We start from the raw sequence: 20,791 nt of genomic DNA on the forward strand, positions 1-20,791 counted from the left end.
CGGAGGCGCTGGTGGTAAGTCTCTGGGCTAATGCCGGTATGGTCTAATACAGCCGCTTTCACCCGGGGATACTCCAGGGCCTCCCGGGAGTTGAAGTTACGTCTGTGCCTGTCCAGCCAAATACGGAGCTAGCAAGGTGGCCCAGTGATCCGGGGGCCACTGGGCGGCAGTAGTGACCCGCTCAAAAGTGACCAGGAACTACTTGGGGTTGTCCCCTGGCCCCATCTTAGTGAGGCATATCGGCAGTCCCACCAGTCTCTCCGGATCCTGCCCCTGTGGGTGCAGGGCCTAGGGCTCCCGGCGGGCGTTATAGAGTTGCCACCTGCTGGACCAGGAGTTCTTGTTGTACTTGTTGCTGGGCAGCCAACTCACGAAGGAGTTGCTGCTATTGTTCCTGATGCTGGGTCATCTGCAGCTGCTGCTGGCTGGGCATCTGCTGCATCTGAGCCTGTTGCTGCCGCTCTTGGGCCGCCTGCTCTTGCTGACTCTCCGGCATCCACTTTAGAAGCTTCTTGGTATCCATTTTGGGCGGCGGTGGGCCACTCGTCGTCTAGATTCCTTCCCCTGGACCTTTCAGCAGATCCTGGTCGCTACCCACATTCTCCACCACGTGTGGTGGTCTATGCCCCCCCCCTCGTCACACAAACAGGGGGTAGGCGGTGGAAGCGCACTGCCTACGAGTCCTCTCCGAGGCTTTCTAGATGACAGGGTCAGGATCTAAAGTCCGAACCACAGGTGACGGCCCCTAGGATTGGGGCAGTGCGGCCTTGCGGCCGGAGTCCAATAAAGCCAGCTGTGGGATGCAGGACAGCATGGCCTAGAGGCCGGAGTCCAATAGAGCCACCCTTGGGATGCAGGGTAGCGTGGCATAGTGCTGTAGTTCAATGGGGGTGGGGAGCGCCCACCAAGGGGTGTGGCGGCCCCGGTAGGCCCACCCATCTCCACCGGGCCCCGACCCAGGGCTCTAACAGTGGCAGAGCAATTTGCCACTGACTCAGCAAGGGGGTCCTACCAAAACATGCTGTGGTTTCCTGGGCGGGATGTACCACTGTGTCACCGTCCCTGAGTCACTTCCTACCAGTATCTGCATTGAGGTCTCCCATGAGGCTTCGGCTTCTCCGTGGTCTGTTGTGCCAGTCACCTCCTGTGGCTCCTCCAGTTGCAGGGGTTCAAGCGGGCCCGGGGAAGCTCTGGTTCCCTGTGCAGACAGGGGCTGTGGCTGTTCCTCCATAGGAGCTTCCCAAACAGGTCCTTCCCCTGCAGCCTCCAGCCCAGAATGAGCTGGGTTTTCCCCTTTTATACTGCTACAGCATTTGGAGCATGCCCAGTCCTTCCTGGGAGGCGGGACTTCCACTGTCAATAATATGGGCTTAACCCTGTCCGGGCTAATGCGGGGTAAGCAGACCCCGTCACACTGTACATAAGTGATGTGTCCCACCAGATTATAGAAAGGCATCCCCTAGGGATCGGAATCTGGTATGTTTGCAGTTCTGGGATGTGGCAAATAAGTTGATGGAAGGGAACCTCCTATGTCTGAATATTCTGTGGAGGGCTGTGAGGTTCATTTCCCATTCGTGTTCCCATGAGAAGTTTCTACTAAGGGTGTCTGCGGTGGTATTTTGGCATCCAGGAAGGTAAGAGGCTAAGATGTCTATATTGTAACAGATGCACCAGTTCCACTGCATCATGGCTTCAGTGCAGAGAGAGTGGGATCGCGCCCCCACAGTCTGTTGATGTAGAACACGCATGCTACGTTGTCTGTCATGACTCAGATGGATTTGGTCCTTATTGGAGGGAGGAAGTGATAGCAGGCATTTCTCACTGCTCTGAGTTCCAGGAGATTTATATGGAGGTGTGTTTCGGCTGGTAACCACTTGCCTTGTGCTGCGTGGTGTCTAAGTGTGCTCCCCAGCCCAATAGATCAGTACTGAGGTTGTGGGTTGTTGGAAGGGAATACCTGTCATTAGATTTGCCGATGCCGTCCACCATCTGAGAGAATCCAGGATCTTGTGGGGTGGTTTGACTAGTCTGTGTATGTTGTGTTTAGTGGGTCTGTACACTGAGTTCAGCCAGCTTTGAAGGCACCACGTGTAGCCTGGTGTGCTTTACAATGTATGTGGTAGCGGCCATGTGTCCTAATAGTTGTAGACAAGTTCTTTTTTCGATTTGTGAATAGAAGGAGATTGTGTCTACCAGATTTATTTTTATGGTTAGAACTCTGGCGTTCAGAAGAAACGCTCTGCCTTGTACTGAGTCGAGGCGTCCCCCGACGAATTCCCGGTGTTCAGTCAGTATTAGTGTGGACTTTATGTTTATTTGGAGTCCCAGGTTCTGGAAAAAGTTCAAAGGCGAGTCGGGTGAATGTTTCTGTCTCTGCATAGGTGCATCCTTTGAGAAGGCAGGTGTTGAGGCAGGGGAAGATTATGATCCCACATCTGTGTAAGTGTGCTGTGACAACTGCTAGGGTCTTGGAGAACACCCTCGGTGCCGTGGAAAGGCCAAATGGGAGTACACAGTACTGGAAATGTTCGTGTCCGACCGTAAATCAGAGGAATCGTCTGTGGGCTGGATGAATCGTGATGAGGAAATATGCGTCTTGCAGGTTGAGGGATGAAAACCAGTTCCCCTGTTCCAGCATAGGCATTATTGTGCCTAGAGTGACCATCTTGAACTTTTTGGAGGGAACAAATTTGTTGAGTTTTTGGAGATCTAGAACTGGGAGCCATCCCCTGCTTTTCTTCTGTGTCAAAAAATAATGGAAGTAAAATTCCTTCCCCCTGTATTTTGTTGGTACAGGTTCCACGGCTCCTAACTGTAGTAGGCGTTCTACTTCCAGTCTGAGAAGATGCTCATGAGAGAGGTCCCTGAAGAGGCTTGTTGCCTGAAGGTTGGGACGCTGCATGTTGTGGCTGCGTCTGTCTCCAGCTTGGCGGTCTGTTTTTCTGTCTGGTCGCCTTGGAAGGTCTGGATTGCGGGCGATTAAACTGAGTGTCTTGTGAGCACTGGTATGGCTGGTAATGCCTCTTTTTGTGGGGAGGAGTATAAATGCCTAATGTGCATAGTCTGGCACAAGGGTCCTTCATTGTGTGAGGGACTTAATCAGTTTTCGCCAAGAGAAGTTTGTCTTTATCAAATGGTAAGTCCTCCACTTCTAATTGCATCTCTTTAGGTATGCCAGATGCTTGGAGTCACGATGTTCTCCACATTGCGATGGTCGTCGCAGTCGAACATGCAGCAATATTGGCTATGTCCAGGGCAGCTTGTAATGCCATCCTGGAGACTAACCAACCCTCTACAAATACTGTCTTTAGTTCTGCTCTCTTCTCCTCACGAGAGGCAAATTCAAAGAGCTTATTATAATTATCATGATCATATTTAGCAAGAAGGGCACTATAGTTCGCAATGTGAAACTGTAGCGTGGATGAGCTGTATACCTTCCTGCCCAGTAAGTTCCATCCCTTGTGTTCCTTGTCCTGTGGCACTGCTCATTGTTGGGTTTGTTTCACCCTGTGGGTTGCGGCATCCACTACCAATGAGTTAGGTTGTGGGCGAGTGTATAGGAAGTCCATGGCCTTGGCTGGTACATAGTACTTCCTGTCTGCACGTTTGCATGTTGGAGGGGTAGATGCCGGTGTTTGCCATACTGTGTCGGCAGGTTCGAGAATCGAATAATTTATAAGAAGAGCTATCTTAGAGGTGGCTGATAGCTATAGGATTTGCAGTAGTTTGTGCTGGTTTTCCTGGACTTCCTCCAGGGGGATGTCCTGACTGGTTACTACCCTTTTAAACAATTCCTGGAATTGTTTGACGTAATCCGCCATTGTTGGTGGAGGTGGCATGATGGCTTCATCCGGAGAGGAGGATGAGTTATATGCGGGCCAGGTATCTTCGTTGCCCATGTCCCCCTCGGGTTCTTGTGTTGTGTTGTCTGGTCCCAGTGATGTAGTGGGAACTGGTGATCCTGGTGGGGACTGTAATTCTCCCCTTTGTGGTGAGGAGGGTGCGGTGTATTGGGCCTTATATACTGCCCATGAGTTCCACATAGGTCATTGAAAGGGGAAAGGCATGGGGGGGGGGCGCATCCATGGTTGTCCCAACCATGGAAAGGGTGGTTTCACTTGTTTTCTTTTGGTCTTCAGTGAGCCCTGCGCCTCTTTCCTTTGGGATATGGGTGAGAGGAGTGGAGAGAAGACTCCTTCCTTTTGCTCATCTGACACTATCCATAAGGGCCATTGGAGAGGTTGGCTGCATTAAAACTGGCGATCCCTCAGTGCTGAGGGTTGACTGTGGTAGTGATGGTATGGTTATGTCAGTGTGTGCAAGGAAGTGTTGCGGTACTGATGGTGTCGGCACAGTCGTATTGTTTTGTTGACTAGGAGGCTTGTGGTTCGATTTGGGCAGTGCCGGCCATGAATGTCGGTGCCAAGATAGATGTTGATAGTAACGACGTGGACAGTACTGGGGGCGGGAGCCTGGTCGGTGCCGGTTCAATTGTCGGTGCCGTATGTGTCAGTGCCGTGAAGGAGACATTTGGTGGCTTAGGTCTCAATTACTTCTTTTTGTCTTTCGGCTCTGCAGCATGGAGAGTCATATGTACCCACTCTCTTAGCTGTCAGCACCGGGGGTAGAGACCATGCAGGGGACCGTTTCTTTTTCTGTGGTTCCCACTGCAGAGAGATCGAGGCTTTCTCTCTCTTTTCTGAAGAGGACGGAGCTGTGCTCACCGACGATTCAGACCGCTCTGGTGAGCACTTTCCTGAGGACCTGTGGTCGTCTTTGTCTGATCCTGGGAGAAGTGATTTCTCCATTAGGTTCATCTTCAGGCGAAGGTCCCGGTCTCAGCGGGCTCGTGCCTTCAAGTTGCTGCAATGAATGCACATCTCTCCAAGGCACCTCACACATTTAGAGTGACCACTGGATCTAGGCACTGCCTCGTGGCAGGAGCCACATCTTTTAAAGCCAGTCTGGAGTGGGGATCTGTCTTTTTCCAAAAAAATAAGCCACCACACACCTGGCTGTTCATAGTAACTGTGTTATCAATAGGTCCTCCCCAAAAATCAATAATCTCCTTCAGATCGTAAACTAACAATCACTATGGGTTCTACATGTAGCCTAATTTTAGTTACTTTGAAAATTCTATATATTATTTTCCTCCAAATTATCATCTTAGGGCATTCCCATTATAAAGATCCCTATTCATCCACATTCTCTTCAGCGTTTATTAGTCCAATTTTTTTTTTTTAAGCTCAAATGGAGTACGGTATTTTGTAACAAATTTCCTTAACATTTACACAAATAGATGAAGTTTTGTCCTTTCTTCAGATATCTTCCTCTGCTCCAAAGTGGTATCTGTTTTCAGAGCCTTTTCCCATTTACCCCTAATGGTAGCCTTCTAGGTCAATCAGAAAGAATTTGTTGCATCATGTAGTGATCAGGCCCTCTGAGGCAGCCTTTCCCGTAATTAGCATTTCTATCCTTCTTAATTGTCTCCTGAAACTTGGGTTTATTACATATGATTTGATATAATGCTCTGGGAGTTGATATAATGATTTAGTTGCAAATAAGCTAAAACTAGAATATCAATATTCCGCCTTTCAGAGTGGGTCCACAGAGAGTTTTCTTATTTACTCTTGGGAACTTATTTTTCCACACAATTTTTATTTGAAATTCCTTTAGAGTTCCTTTTGGTACCTGGGTGGTAGGGTCTGAAATGGAATTGGTTACCAAAACTTTCATTTTTCCCATTGATATATGGCCAACTCAAGACAAATTTAGTATTTTTCTGATCCAGCAAGTCATTTTGAAATAAAGGGAAGAAAGTTAATTTCATATAGCCAATTGAGAGTAGGAGAAATATTGATTCCTAAATCCTTTGTTTAGACCAACCAAACTCAAACGTAGGCTGCAACTGTTTAATCATAGATCTTCCAGCCAAAAAATTAATATTTCAAATTCAGTATTAGTTTAATAGTCTGATATAATCATTGAATTTCTGCCACAATATATGATTTATATTCTGATGGATTGGTAACCATTAGTATCCCATTGTCTGCATGCAGTGCACTTTTACATTCTCTTTTATTAATTGCAGCCTATGTGAACAAGTAACAAATATTTTACCTAGCTCTTGACAGGATTTGGAATTTATAAGAGAGCTGGGAACTGCCAGACTTTCTGGAGACAGTATGTGAGTTCAAGTATTTAACTCTTTTTATACAGGAGCATGTACAGAAGTTCAATCTTAGCAATCCACAGCACACTGATCGTTCAGATAGGATGAGAGTTTCGTAGGTACGAAAATATTAAAAAGTTAGGAATTAGTCTGTTAAAATTTGTACAACATATAAATATGGACTTACCTGTGGCTTGTTGGATGGCTTCCATTACAATTTTTAGTGGTATCCCTGGTAGTTTTATATCAGCCTAATGTGGAAAAAGAGTTAAGTGACATCAATATGTAAGGAAGGGCTGTTGTCCAGTGATATTTTCTATATTTCATTTTAAGGAGATGTAATAAATTAAGATACCTGCAAAGCAGTTATTCCTTTATTCGTACCAGCCATTTTGAAGTCCATATCACCATTGTAATCTTCAATTCCCTATAGGGGTACATGAAAACAAGTACTTTAAACAAGCCAAATTAAATCCACATTTGATACTGCAGTAAAGGGCCATGCTTAACATTTCCTAGGTCACACCCTCATACCTATAAGCCACAGTTTTTTGTTTGCTAGATTGAAAGTTGCTTCTTTTAAGACTTCAATGCCTTTCTTTAGTACTATTTCACTATTCTTTATTAACTCTGAACATTTCCCCCGAGCATTCTATGAGTTATTCCAGACTCACTGAAGAACCAGCTATCTGGGGAGAAGAAAAGGTAGAAGCCTTACTCAAAATACACGGCTTGTCAATCAACAGAGTGGCACTGAAGGTAGGTATCTAAGGACATGTCTACACTTACAAGCTTACAATGGCACAGCTGCACCAATACAGCTGTGCCGCTGCAAGATTGCTCATATAGCTGCGTTATGCCAACAGGAGAGAGCTCTCTTGTCGATATAATACAACCAGCTCAACAAACGGCAGTAGCTATGTCATGGGAGAGCATCTCCTGCCAACATAGCACTGTGCACATGAGCGCTTATGGCAGCAAAATGTATGTCACTCAGGGATGTGGTTTTTTACACCTCCGAGTGACAAAAGTTTTGTTGACGTAAGTGCTAGTGTAGGCATGACCTAAGCTGTGCCGCCTCTTCCCCCAAATGGAAGAGGCAGAACTCACTAGAAGTGGAGAAGTTAACTGAGCTTAAAGGAAATGCATACAATTAAGATATGGTTAATAGATATGCTTAAGGAGATCTTCCCCCAAAAGGGAGGAAAACCCCCAAAACAGAAAATACATCCACAACTTTTCAGTAATTTGGTATTACATGTTCCCAAAGTATTCTGGAGAAATATTGCAAGAGAGATTTTGGAAGCTTTATCTGACAGGAGGAAACAAAGGCGGGCGGAGAACCTACTAAAAACACTCACTAGGATGTCTGTCAACAAACGATAATCCTCAATTTCTCCATTTTTCTCAGGATCACATCTGGTAACCAATCCTACTGCTACACCTGCCACAGCAGCTGATATTGGGACTCCTAATAGCAATAAATTAAATTATTTGTATTATCTTGTCATGCTCAAATTTATAGCCATTTAACAAATTAATGAATTTATCCTCTGTATGCATTTTACATATTGTACCTGCATCCATTAATGCCAAACTTCCACCACATACTGAAGCCATTGAAGAAGATCCTACAGAGAGTCAGAGAATGGAGATGTATTGATCAAAAGTAACAAGCAAAATTAGCAAGAGAAGTTCTTCAGTAATTCTAAAATTAAACCCCTTACTGGCCAGGTGACAGGGTTCCCCAGAAATTCAATGGAATACACTTCCTATCACAAAGGGTTTAGAAGAGTGAACTTCATCAGAAAAATTTGTGGGCAATATGCAATTTATTAATCTTCAGTTTATGTCTTCCTCTTTTATTTGAGGTCTACCGCTTTGCAAGTTAAAGCAATTCTCTAACAACCATAACTGAGGATCAGAAACATGCGAATCCATGTCATTTTCAGAATTTCAACTAAGAATCCATCTAGCATCATTAAATAGAAAACCAAATTAATTAGCTAGAACTGTTAGCATAGTTCATCTAATACAAGGAATTTAAAAAAAGCATATTTGGTCTTTGCCATTAGGTAAAAAAATGAAAATGAAATTTTAATACCATTTGACTCCAAGACTTCTGAAGTAACCCTTATTGTGAAAGGGAAATCTTGAGGAATAACTGGCTTCAAAGCTTTCTCTGCAAGTGCACCTGTATTTAAAGGTACAAAATACTCTATCAATATAAAAAGTGATTAAACGGAGTACTACAATAATAAAGTTTAACTTCTCTAGATATCACTCACCATGTCCAAGTTCTCTTCTGTTCACACCAGTAACTTTGCCAATCTCATTAGTTGCATAAGGAGGAAACTAGAAAAATGTAATTTTCATATAGCAAGTAAAGTAGCATGTGGTACCCTTTCCTTCTTTGATTGCTTGTTTGCCTCAAAACAAGCATTAATACCCTCCCAAAAGCACGAGTATCAAGAAAATAAAATACATTAGTCACTTGTATAAACCGCATGTACACTTGTACAACCACATTTGCTCCAATCCCTCAGACAAAGACGAACACCTACAAGAGCTTTATCAAGCATTCTTAAAACTACAATATCCACTTGGGGAAGTGAGGAAACAGATTGACAGAGTCAGATGGGTACCCAGAAGTCACCTACTACAGGACAGGCCCAACAAGGAAAACAGAACACCACTGGCCATCATGCACAGCCCCCAGCTAAAACCTCTCCAGCACATCATCAGTGATTTACAACCTATCCTGGAAAATGACCCCTCACTCTCACACACCTTGGGAGGCAGGCCAGTCCTTGCTTACAGATAGCCCCCCCAACCTGAAGCAAATACTCACCACGCCACAGAAACACTAACCCAGGAACCAATCCCTGTAACAAACCCCGTTGCTGACTCTGTCCCCATATCTACTCTAGAGACACGATCAGAGGACCCAACCACATCAGCCACACAATCAGGGGCTCATTCACCTGCACATCTACTAATGTGATATATGCCATCATGTGCCAGCAATGCCCCTCTGCCATGTACATTGGCCAAACCGGACAGTCTCTACACAAAAGAATACATGGACACAAATGGACATCAGGAACGGTAACATACAAAAGCCAGTAGGAGAACACTTCAGTCTCCCTGGAACAATTTAAAAGTAGCCATCCTTCAACAACAACAACAAAAAAACCTTCAAAAACAGACTTCAACGAGAAACTGCAGAGCTACAATTCATTTGCAAACTTAACACCATTAATTTGGGCTTGAATAGAGACTATGAGTGGCTGGCTCACTACAAAAGCAATTTTCCCTTGCTTGGTATTAACACCTCCTCCTCAATTATTGGGAGTGGACCACATCCACCCTGACTGAATTGGCCTAGTCAACACTGGTTCTCCACTTGTAAGGTAACTCCCTCCCCTTCATGTGTCAGTATAATGATGTCTACATCTGTAATTTTCACTCCATGCATCTGAAGTGGGGTTTTTTACCCACAAAATCTTATGCCCGAATAAATCTGCTAGTCTTTAAGGTGCCACCGGACTCCACGTTTTTGTATAAACTTTTGAAGTCATCAACTGTAAAATTCTTTATCAACTAAAGAAATTTCATTTTATACATTTTCTATTTGGGGGATTTTTGCACTTTCCTCTGAAGTGTCTGATACTAGACATTGTTGGAGACACAATAATGAACTAGATAGATCGTTAGTCCAATTTATGTTCCATGGCTTTAGTTAGCAGGGGTAATCTGATTTACTTCATAATGATCTAGTTTGCTGTCAATTTCACTCCACCAAGCAAATGATACTAATTTTCTGAAATACACAAACTTAAATTTATTATGTATGATCACCAGTGTTTAATGCCTTAACTGTTATCTCCCCCATTCCTGTGTTTACCTTTACCCATCATCCCTACACTAGTCTTGTTTCTTCCCATCTCTCGACCTTTTTTTTTTTTTTTTTAAACTTCCTCCACCTTCTTTCTTTCTTCCTTTTCTGCATTCTCTCTACTTTTAATAGTAGGTGCTAGGAGGCAGTGAAAATTCAGCGAAAGCATTTCCTCTCCGGCACCATTACTCCCTGATAGTTGACCACTCCAGATATATCCTGGATTTGCATTTAATTAATGCAAAACAACATTTGTGGTCAAAGAATACAGCAGAACCTCAGAGTTACGAACTGACAAGTCAACCATACACCTCATTTGGAATTGGAAGTATACAATCAAGCACCAGCACAGAGAAAGAAAAAAAAAAAGGCAAACAGTACAGCACTGTGTTAACCATAAACTACTAAAAATTAAGAAAAGCAGCATTTTTCTTCTGCATAGTAAAGTTTCAAAGCTGTATTAAGTCAGTGTTCATTCAGTTGTAAACTTTTGAAAGAACAACCACCACAACATTTTATTCAGAGTTAGGAACATTTTGGAGTTACAAACAACCTGAATTTCCAAGGTATTCGTAACTCTGAAGTTCTACTGTAACGCAGTTGCAAGATAACAGAGGATCAAGGGAGGCAAGCTAACCACAAGTAAACTATATCTTCATTTTTCTATCATACAATCACAAACTTATTCATAAAGCAAAAATCACCAAAAGCACTTGTAATATAACAGATTTGGAAATTATATCTGCTTTGTGAAATATTTTGAGCAAATCCCAAAGAATGAGAATTGCTTATGGTATAAGAGAGCTTGCTTAAAATTTTATTAATAAACTTAGGCATATTAATGTTTGTGAAATATGCAACAAAACATGTGAAACACAGCAAAGCTATCTTACCTCATAATGCAGCATAAAGTTTTTATCTTTTATTCCACTAGAAATTAAAAATAAGACAGCATCATATAGGAGCAACTGACATCAGCTTCCATTTAGAGTAGGATTAAAAGGTTACATAGCTCCATTATCACTAAATACAGATGTCTATAAACATGGAAGTGAAGCAGGGGAAGTGTTTCAATGAACCAGCTGAACAGCAAGACCGTTTTCTATTGCTTTTTCCCAGTAGTACATGAATTGAAGACCTTGTCTACACACAAAAATTGTACCATTTTAACTACACTGCTATAGTTAAAACAGTAAAAGCCCCCCTCCCAGTTTGGACACAGTTAAATTGGTATAAGAGATGCTTTTCTCGTGTAGCTCCTTACTCCTGGGAAAATTCTGCAGCAAATATTTACAAATTCTTCACACAATATTAAAATTCTGCATATTTCACTTGTCAAAATGACAGTATAATCATGACAGTTTCAATTATTTTGGTAATTTATTTCAAAATACCTGTCAGCAAGTATGTTTGAAACAAAAAAGATTCAGGAAATGTTTTTTGACAAATAGATTCCTTACTAGGCATGTTAATACAGAACTTGTAGTTTAAATGAATTACTACTCAATTACAGAACTGTATTTCCCACACCCCTCAGAAGCAGTGCAAAGGCTTTGGGGAGTTACGCAGGAGTTGAGGGAGAGGGAAGTAATTGCTGGGAAGGAGCCTGGCAGTGAACTTGGAGGGTTGTTGGTGTGGTTGGGAGAAGTATGGAACTGCCTCACACCTCCCAAAAAACCAGACACATTGTTAGGGAGTTGTGGAGCCTCTCCTATGCAGACCCTGGCTGATCCCTAGCCTCTGTCAGGCACATCTGCCACTGTCCCCATGTGTCCCTGGACACACACACACACACACACACACACACACACACACCCCCGCCATCCCTCCTCCCCCCATCCCCAAGTGCCCCTGCACTCCCACTCAGACAACCCACTTCCTCTGTCCCCATATGTCCCTGCTCCCAACCCCCTCCCCCCACTCCATTCAGCCCCTGGCTCAGTGTTGTCACCCCACCAGCTCCTGTGTCACCACCCCAGTCTGCTCCCACACTAGGCCTTCTGAACCTTAGTCTGTGTGACCCCTCCCCCCAGTCCCGTGTGCCCCGCTCTGTTTCCCCCCCCCATATCCCATGCCTCTTCACCTGGCCCCGTGGGAAAAGTGCTGAGAGGAAGACAGCCTCTACCCCTCCCTCTTCACAGCTAACTGCCCTTTCTTCTGGTGCCTTTCCCGCAGAATGTATTATCGGGGGGGGGAGACGGGACGACTGTGTGAATCTGCGAGGGTTGTGAATTCTGTTTGTGTGCAGTGGCGCAGAATTCCCCAAGGAGTAAGATCTACCATGGGGAAGGGGAATAAACTATATCAGTATAAGCCACCACTATGGACCAATTAATACACAGCATGTTAGTGCATTTTAGAAATCACACCCATGTAGTACACATTACCCCACAATGCAGACTAACTCTCAGTTCATTTCAGTGAGTGGGGTTTCTAACCCTCCAGGATTGTCCTGGAATCTCTAGCAATTAAAGATTAATCTTTAATTAAAGATGTCATGTAATGAAACCTCCAACCAAAACTGGCAACCCTATCAGTGAGGTAATTAAAACTGAAGTATGACCAACTTCTTAACCAGCTAAGAAGATTTTTCTTCTGACAAATTAGGGTCTTTGGAATAGATTACTTGAAGTAATCTACTTACTTGTCACTCATCTGACAATTTTATTTATTCTGGGTGAGTCAAAACTACATTATGCTTGGCTAGCGCCACCTAAAGTCACTGGAAAGGTAGTTGCTAACATGTACAAATATGTTGCTCCACGTGTTGCATGTACTGAATCTACACAACAGCACATTACTGAACATTATCTGTAGAGAACATACATTGGGAAAGCGTAAAAGGTGTACACTGTTTTCATTATTACATTAATACTTGGAAAAAATTATAAATCTGTTTTTAAAAATGCTATAATTTGGCACATTTATGTAGAGTTTTTACACATTTAGTAATCTTTTTGCTTGGTCTCATTATTTAAAAGAGAATATTTTCTTGCAATATATTCTGATTTATTGTTTGTAACTACTGAGCCACTATAATCATAACCAATGACTAAAGGCAATTCCAAAGAGCTGCTGGGCATTTGGCACTTTTGAAAATCAGGCCACTTATTTAGAAACCTAATTTTAGACATCCATTTTTGAAAATCTTGATGAATACATATTCAGTTCAAGTACCATTTATCAACTGTTTAAATTACCCATGCTCATTTATTATAAAAGCAACAAAGCGAAAGAAGATAAGAAGGCACATACCTCACAGCTGTTGTGATAAGATCAGATTTTACACTTGATTCTAGTGAATCAAATGTAACTGTACAGAGAACCTAGAACAAAAAAAAGGGACAATGAAAACTCACACAGTTTATGATCATTTAAAGCTATGTATATTGGGCACAAAGATTTAAGGAGAGTTGATTCGGAAAGTTTCTGTTGTGATTTTTGTCAAACATCAATTCTCAATAGGTTTCTTTACAATAAAGACGTTGATAGAATCAGAACTTGGTCTTGTAAATGTCCACCAGTCTGTAAGGAAACGGATTGATTCCTGGCTCTCTCTGCCTGGCCTAGCAAAAGTATGGAGTACTACAGAGGTAGCATTTTCACCTTAAGAGATAGGAATTATCTCAGTTAATGACTCCCCTATTAACCAGTTAAAGAGCATGCCACTAAAAATCCTGCCCGGCCCGCTCTTTTCTGCCCCCTGCCCACTGTTCTCTCCTTGTGGGGCAGGCAAGCTTCCCCCTCCCCCCGCCTCTTCCCCCCAGCATGCTGCGTTCCTGCCCCTCCTCCGCTCCCTCCCTGTGGCCCGCTGATCAGCTGACAGCCCTTGCTTCGGAGCAAGCGGGAAAGGTAAAAGTGGAGCCGAAGCGCGCTCTGCTCCGGGGACCTTGGGGAAGGGGATGGAATCAGGACATATCCCCTCCAGCCCCCTGCCGTGAGCCGCTCAGGGCAGGGGGCTGGGAGCACCCTCACAACCCCAGACCACACCCCCAGCCCTCTGCCCTCACCCCTGAACCCTCCTCACACACACTCAGGCCTCTGCCCTGACCCCTGCACCCCCCCCACAACCCCAGCCCTGACTCCGGCACCCCCCACACATACCCAGCCCCTCCACACCCCATGCCCTGACTCTTGCACCCCCACATCCCCACTCCCACCCTGAGCACCAAATGGGAGCTGCCCAGGTAAGCGCTCCACACCCAAACCTCCTGCCCCAACCCTGAGGCCCCTTCCTCATTCTAGCTCCTGGCCAGACCCTGCACCCCAACCCCCAGCCTGCTCCTTCACCCCCAGCCCTGTTCTCAGCACACTCCCACCCTCATCTCAGTGCAGAGAGAGGAAGAGAATGGCTAGAACCAGGGAGAAGGTAGGTACCTACTCTATGTGGAGAGGGCCAGGACTCCAGACCCGCAGCAGGCTGAGCGGGGCCAGCAGCTGGGACCCTGGCTGACAGGAGATGGCGGATAGAACCCCAGACCAGCAGTGGGCTGAGCCACTCAGCCCGCTGCAGGTCTGGGGTTCTGGCTGCCTGCCCCTTGCCAGCCGGGGTCCTGGCCACAGGCCCCACTCAGCCCGCTGCCAGCCTAGGTGAACGGAACCCCAGGCCGGAAACACGATGAGCGGGCCAGCGGCATAAGATCAGCATTTTAATTAAATTTTAAATGAAGCTTCTTAAATATTTTGAAAACCTTGTTTACATACAACAATAGTTTAGTTATATAATATTATAGACTTATAGAGAGAGACCCTCTAAAAAATGTTAAAATGTATTATTGGCACGCAAAACCTTAAATTAAAGTGAATAAATGAAGACTCGGCACACCACTTCTAAAAGGTTGCCCCTGAGCTAGACAGATGAGAATCAATCCATCCCTAGAAGAAAGATGGCGGTGAAACAGAGGTCTAGTAAGAGGTCTCAGATCAGAAACTCAACACGCAGATCCTCTAGCCTGTTTTAGAAAGGACTCCCTCTCCCCTCCACACCACTCTGAACTTTGATATAAAATGTATCTGAATACATAACTTTTAAAAAGATTTGCAGAAAAACTGCTTGGCAGTCTCCTATACAGTAGTAGTTCAGATAAACTAGACAATTCTATTTTAAGTGAACCTGATCATTGAACTAAACAATGCACACACACTGCTGTTTTTCGGCAAAGAATAGTTTTAATGTAAAACTCACATACTTTCTTTTTATAAGTAATGCATAGAGAGGGTTAAAATAAGTATTTTATGTATTAATGAAAGTAATAAGCAGTATTACTGTGAACCACTCTGAAAGGAAATTACAACTTATTAAATGGAATTACAGAAAAGCATGTTTGCAGGCCCAAGTTTCAGTTGCTGGGCCTTCTTCAGGAACTTCAGGGCTCAACGGGTAGTGATCAATGGCTCCATGTCTAGTTGGCAGCCGGTATCAAGTGGAGTGCCCCAAGGGTCGGTCCTGGGGCCGGTTTTATTCAATATCTTCATAAATGATCTGGAAGATGGTGTGGATTGCACTCTCAGCAAATTTGCGGATGATATTAAACTGGGAGGAGTGGTAGATACGCTGGAGGGGAGGGATAGGATACAGAAGGACCTAGACCAATTGGAAGATTGGGCCAAAAGGAATCTGATGAGGTTCAATAAGGATAAGTGCAGGGTCCTGCACTTAGGACGGAAGAACCCAATGCACAGCTACAGACTAGGGACCGAATGGCTAGGCAGCAGTTCTGCAGAAAAGGACCTAGGGGTGACAGTGGACGAGAAGCTGGATATGAGTCAGCAGTGTGCCCTTGTTGCCGAGAAGGCCAATGGCATTTTGGGATGTATAAGTAGGGGCATAGCGAGCAGATCGAGGGACGTGATCGTTCCCCTCTATTCGACATTGGTGAGGCCTCATCTGGAGTACTGTGTCCAGTTTTGGGCCCCACACTTCAAGAAGGATGTGGATAAATTGGAGAGAGTCCAGCGAAGGGCAACAAAAATGATTAGGGGACTGGAACACATGAGTTATGAGGAGAGGCTGAGGGAGCTGGGATTGTTTAGCCTGCAGAAGAGAAGAATGAGGGGGGATTTGATAGCTGCTTTCAACTACCTGAAAGGGGGTTCCAAAGAGGATGGCTCTAGACTGTTCTCAATGGTAGCAGATGACATAACGAGGAGTAATGGTCTCAAGTTGCAGTGGGGGAGGTTTAGATTGGATATTAGGAAAAACTTTTTCACTAAGAGGGTGGTGAAACACTGGAATGCGTTACCTAGGGAGGTGGTAGAATCTCCTTCCTTAGAGGTTTTTAAGGTCAGGCTTGACAAAGCCCTGGCTGGGATGATTTAACTGGGAATTGGTCCTGCTTTGAGCAGGGGGTTGGACTAGATGACCTTCTGGGGTCCCTTCCAACCCTGATATTCTATGATTCTATGATTCTAACTTTAAAAAGGCTGAAAGTGGACATGTGATTCTGCTTAACGGAATACTTCTAGGTAACTATGTTTTGCAATGTTATTTTGAAGTTTCCACTGGAACAGCAAACAGTTTAGTTCTGTACATTGTTTCTTCTAATGGGAGCCAGGCAATATTAAACTGAACGTGAATAGCACACAATGCATTTATACTTTCTTACACTGGAAGGTATGCAAGGTGTTTTCAATAATTACTTGATTGAGAAATAACAAATGTCATGGTTAATGGAAACTTTCAGGTTATGAAAACTATAACTCTGATGTTTGAAAGTATTACCTGTGTTTGACCTCTCTGAAATAATGCTGATCCATGAAGTGTTTTAAACATATCTACTTCACAACTGATATTTCTGAGAGAAGTCAAGTCTCTACCATCACACCTATAGAAATAAAATATGAACTATAAAGTCAAGAAAACCATAATTATGGGGAAATATTTGCAAAGAGTTTATTCAAAAAGGATTCTGTGCATTTACCTTCTGTATTCATTCAGAATAAAGCTTCTAAAAATATCCTTTGAAATAACATTAAAGGATTCCATAATTTCATAAGACTCAGCCTCTGGAAATTTCTCTAGAGATACCAAACACAAATTAGAACTCCAAGCTTCTAAAATTGGAAAAGAAGCTCTGTAATAAGCACTGTGGCCAGCATTAGGGTACAACAGAAGCCCGTTGTGTTGCTATACATGTTATTCACAATTGGGAGCACTCTCCAAACGGTTAGAAATTGGGTAAATCACATAGGTGGTTCCAGATCTATTACCAGGTCTACTGCTCAAAAAGAGTATCCTTCTAATTAACACAAAGTTTTAATACTGGCAGCTACAGAAGTCGGTGCTCCACTACTCTCAGACTGGTAGGACCAAGAGGAATAAGACGACTTGCTTTCTATTGCTGCTGAAACACAAACATTTCAAAAGAGTAAAAACAAATGGACTGCAACAGTTCCAATCCTGAGCGGTACAGGGTCTAAGTCAGTAAGACGTGCACAATACCACCTCAGACTTCCATACCCTGAGGTTTGAGGATTTCACAGTTGGCTGGACCGCTTACAGAGACACATAGCTTTATTTTTTTTTTTCCAGGGGCAAGTAGGGATGAGGAGGTGAGAACCTGAGGTGCATCCTCAACTCCCTTCACATACATTAGTTTTTTCTTGTGCTCCTTTACAATGTGAAGGTAGGGAAGGAGGAGAAGTAAGCCTTTTTTCTATTATGTCCCCCCCTCCCCAGCATGTGGAAAAGGGGTGTTCAGTGGCAATATCTTTCCTCCTCACCATTAGGAGTTTGAGGAGGTAGACACAGGCTGATTACTGCAGTGATATAGCTTCTAACTACCTCAGTAATAACTGCTATCTGTTCAGTACTCTGCTCCCAAGCAAAGGGAGCAGACTTGATAAGAGTCTTTTCTTTCTCAACTATTTATGCAAAAGTGAGCAGAACTCAGGAGTTTGCCAGCTCCAAGAACAAAGAGCATTTATTGTACTTCCCTTGGGAGTAAACACCCTAATAAACTCAAATGGGACTGTGCATTCATGTGGGAGACTGGAAGTATAAAGACACTATAATAGACCTGTTGAACAGGGGAATGGCAATCCCCTTCTTTCCCCTACATGCTGAGAACACATATCTTCAGGTAAACTGGCCAGAGCTAAGCCAAAGCATACACACAAAGTACTGGGCCTCATCCTGTGTTATATACTACACATGACCATTTCATGCAATGCAGTATTATTTCAGTGTTAGTTCTTATAATTCAGTATTTTGTATCAAGTTTTAAATTGGAATTTCAGTAACAAAATACTATGCTCATCTTTGTGCTATACCACTGGTTTTTAACCTGGGGTCCAAAGACAATTTAAAACAGGTTTTCTTAAAACTTATTTAACTTATGACTAATTAACATTTTGGATAAAGGAAGCCTTTGTTCAAGATTCAGCACCCTTATGTCCCTTCAATGAAGATGTAAGGGCTTACAATAAACATCTGAGATCTAAAACAGGCATTCTAGCAAAACCAAGGAACACCAAAGCAGAAATTTCTGGTGTTTCTAAGCTACAAACAGAAAAAAAAATTATATATTTTATATATGTAAATAAAAGCAAAAAGTGTTCAGGCCCACTTTATACATCAAGAAAAGGGCACAAGACCAATCTAAAAAAAAGTTACATCCTTTGCAGGTCTCCATAAACAGCAATCTTTCTTTTCAAAATAATGTTACAGGACTGTATTTATATTATGGTAGTGAATACTGGCCTAAAGTTCAGTGCCCAATTTTATTAAAATTGTACCAATATTACAGAGTACAATACCTTTCAACTGTTCTTCTGTTTCAAGTCTTATCTTGTTAACTGCTTCATCTCTAGAAATCTAGATAAGATTTACATTACCACTGATATTGCAGACTAACAATAAAGCAACAATCTTGAAGTTCTGCACAGCTGTCTAGCAATGAGATAATCATAGCAACAAATCTAAGCACAAGGAATCATTACATACTGAAACAACAATCTCCAAGAGAAGAACCTGTGATAACTTATTTATAGTACTGCACTGTAACTGTAGCCAAGTTGGTCCCAGGATATTACAGAGACAAGGTGGGCAATGTAATATCTTTTATTGGACCAACTTCTGTTGGTGAGACAGACAAACTTTCAAGCTTGAAGAGCTCTGTGTGGCTCAAAAGCCCGTCTCTCTCACCAATAACAGATATTGCCTCACCCACCTTGTCTCTCTTACACTACATCTTGCAGAACAGGAGGAAATACAGTCAAGTGTTAGTGGCTCTTTAAAGAAATGTCATGGGGATAGCAGTACAACTAAATCTAAACATGGATTAATTTAGAGAATTAACAAATTCAGAGAACTGATTGAAATACGACATTAAAAAAAACCCACAAGATTTTGATGGCAACACTTACTTTGTCATGGCTAAAATTTGCAAATACAGCACAGACCTTGTCAGAGGCAAGCCTTTTTGAAGAGAAAAAAGTAATTAACCTGATTAGTATTTGTTTACCTGTACAAAGTTTGAACAAGTCACCATCATAAATGCATTTAGTGTTCTAAAGAAAATGGTGACTTTAAAAAGGTTGCTAGACTATCTAAGATTTATATTAGTATTATAGCAATACTCATAAGCGGCATTATATAGAATAATAAGTTTAACTTGTTCTGATACAAAACCCTATATTCAAGAGTTTAATATGGCCAGAAAAATATTGTTCTATGTTGAAACTTGGTACATAAAGTCTATTCTTTAGCAAATGGTTTGATATTTTGTTGAAATAAAATTTAAAAGCAGTTATGTTCATATCCACCTTGTATTTCATTAAATGGCTTTTAATGACAGTTTCAAGGGGATTCATCTATAAAGGCTGGAGCAAACACAAAACTGGTGGAGTTCTTATTTAACCAGGTACTGCACACTTTAAGTTTCCCTGTTAGTCAAAAAATATCTAAGATTTATTTTAAGTGACAGTTTATCTGAACTGACAGTTATATTATCAATCCACAAAACCCACATAGACTGCCTGATGCATTAAGAAATTAAGGAACTTTCACACAGTACTACTATAAAGGAACTTTTATGGTGCAGTGTATATTGAGCCAGACACTGCAAGCATAAAATGAGGGAGAGCATGTGTTATTGACATTTTTTAAAGATATTTAGAATTTTCTGCTATAAAGGAAATGTACAAAAAATTAATAAGCACCTGACTGAAAGCCAACAGGACCCAAGACATTTAGATTTAAGCAGGCACAGTCTTCAGCTCATGCCAGAGAAAGAATTATACACCCTGATACACTAAAAAGCATTATTAAATTATCTTTCATCCTTGATTGCCCAATTTACTGCTTTTATTTCCTATACTTGTGCTAGCACTGTCAATGTAGTTTTCTGAATTCTGCTTTCTCGTGTGTACAATCATTTTCTGATTTTTCTCTCTCTTTTAATTGTTGAAACACCTAGAGTTTGTTGGCTGCATTCCATTAGTTCTCAGTAATAATGCTTACGAGAGATCTCTTCAAAGCATGTATCGAGGATGGATGGGAAGGAAAGCGGGAGGTTTCAGTTAATTAGTCTTACATTAAGTACACCATTGTTAATACTTAGGTTGTTTGCAGCAATAGATTGTCTAAATAGTGCCCAAGAAATTCTCCTCTCCCCAGCAATCACACACACATAGACCCCATTTATATTATTGGAAGTTGGGCCTCACCGACAGATCCATAAGCCTGTCTTCTTACAACTTACAATGCAATTCTACACAGA

At 42.7% G+C, this 20,791-nt stretch overlaps 1 protein-coding gene across 5 annotated transcripts in view; it reads right to left on the reverse strand.

Annotated features, from left to right (window-relative positions):
- Positions 1 to 20,791, reverse strand: part of PNPT1 (polyribonucleotide nucleotidyltransferase 1) — a 71,752-nt gene that overhangs the window by 37,278 nt on the left and 13,683 nt on the right. For all 5 annotated transcript variants that reach the window (XM_078852329.1, XM_073339329.1, XM_073339328.2 and 2 more), the window contains exons 10-21: positions 19,437 to 19,488; positions 18,828 to 18,885; positions 16,991 to 17,087; positions 16,792 to 16,894; positions 13,326 to 13,396; positions 10,964 to 11,000; positions 8,461 to 8,527; positions 8,277 to 8,366; positions 7,750 to 7,803; positions 7,534 to 7,643; positions 6,528 to 6,599; positions 6,360 to 6,423 (exon numbers count right to left, since the gene is read on the reverse strand). In XM_078852329.1, coding sequence (XP_078708455.1) covers positions 6,360 to 6,423; positions 6,528 to 6,599; positions 7,534 to 7,643; positions 7,750 to 7,803; positions 8,277 to 8,366; positions 8,461 to 8,527; positions 10,964 to 11,000; positions 13,326 to 13,396; positions 16,792 to 16,894; positions 16,991 to 17,087; positions 18,828 to 18,885; positions 19,437 to 19,488 — 875 coding nt within the window. The remainder of the gene's footprint in view (positions 1 to 6,359; positions 6,424 to 6,527; positions 6,600 to 7,533; positions 7,644 to 7,749; positions 7,804 to 8,276; positions 8,367 to 8,460; positions 8,528 to 10,963; positions 11,001 to 13,325; positions 13,397 to 16,791; positions 16,895 to 16,990; positions 17,088 to 18,827; positions 18,886 to 19,436; positions 19,489 to 20,791) is intronic.

Source organism: Lepidochelys kempii, chromosome 3, assembly GCF_965140285.1.
Source record: "Lepidochelys kempii isolate rLepKem1 chromosome 3, rLepKem1.hap1, whole genome shotgun sequence".
In the NCBI taxonomy this organism is placed as follows: domain Eukaryota; kingdom Metazoa; phylum Chordata; order Testudines; family Cheloniidae; genus Lepidochelys; species Lepidochelys kempii.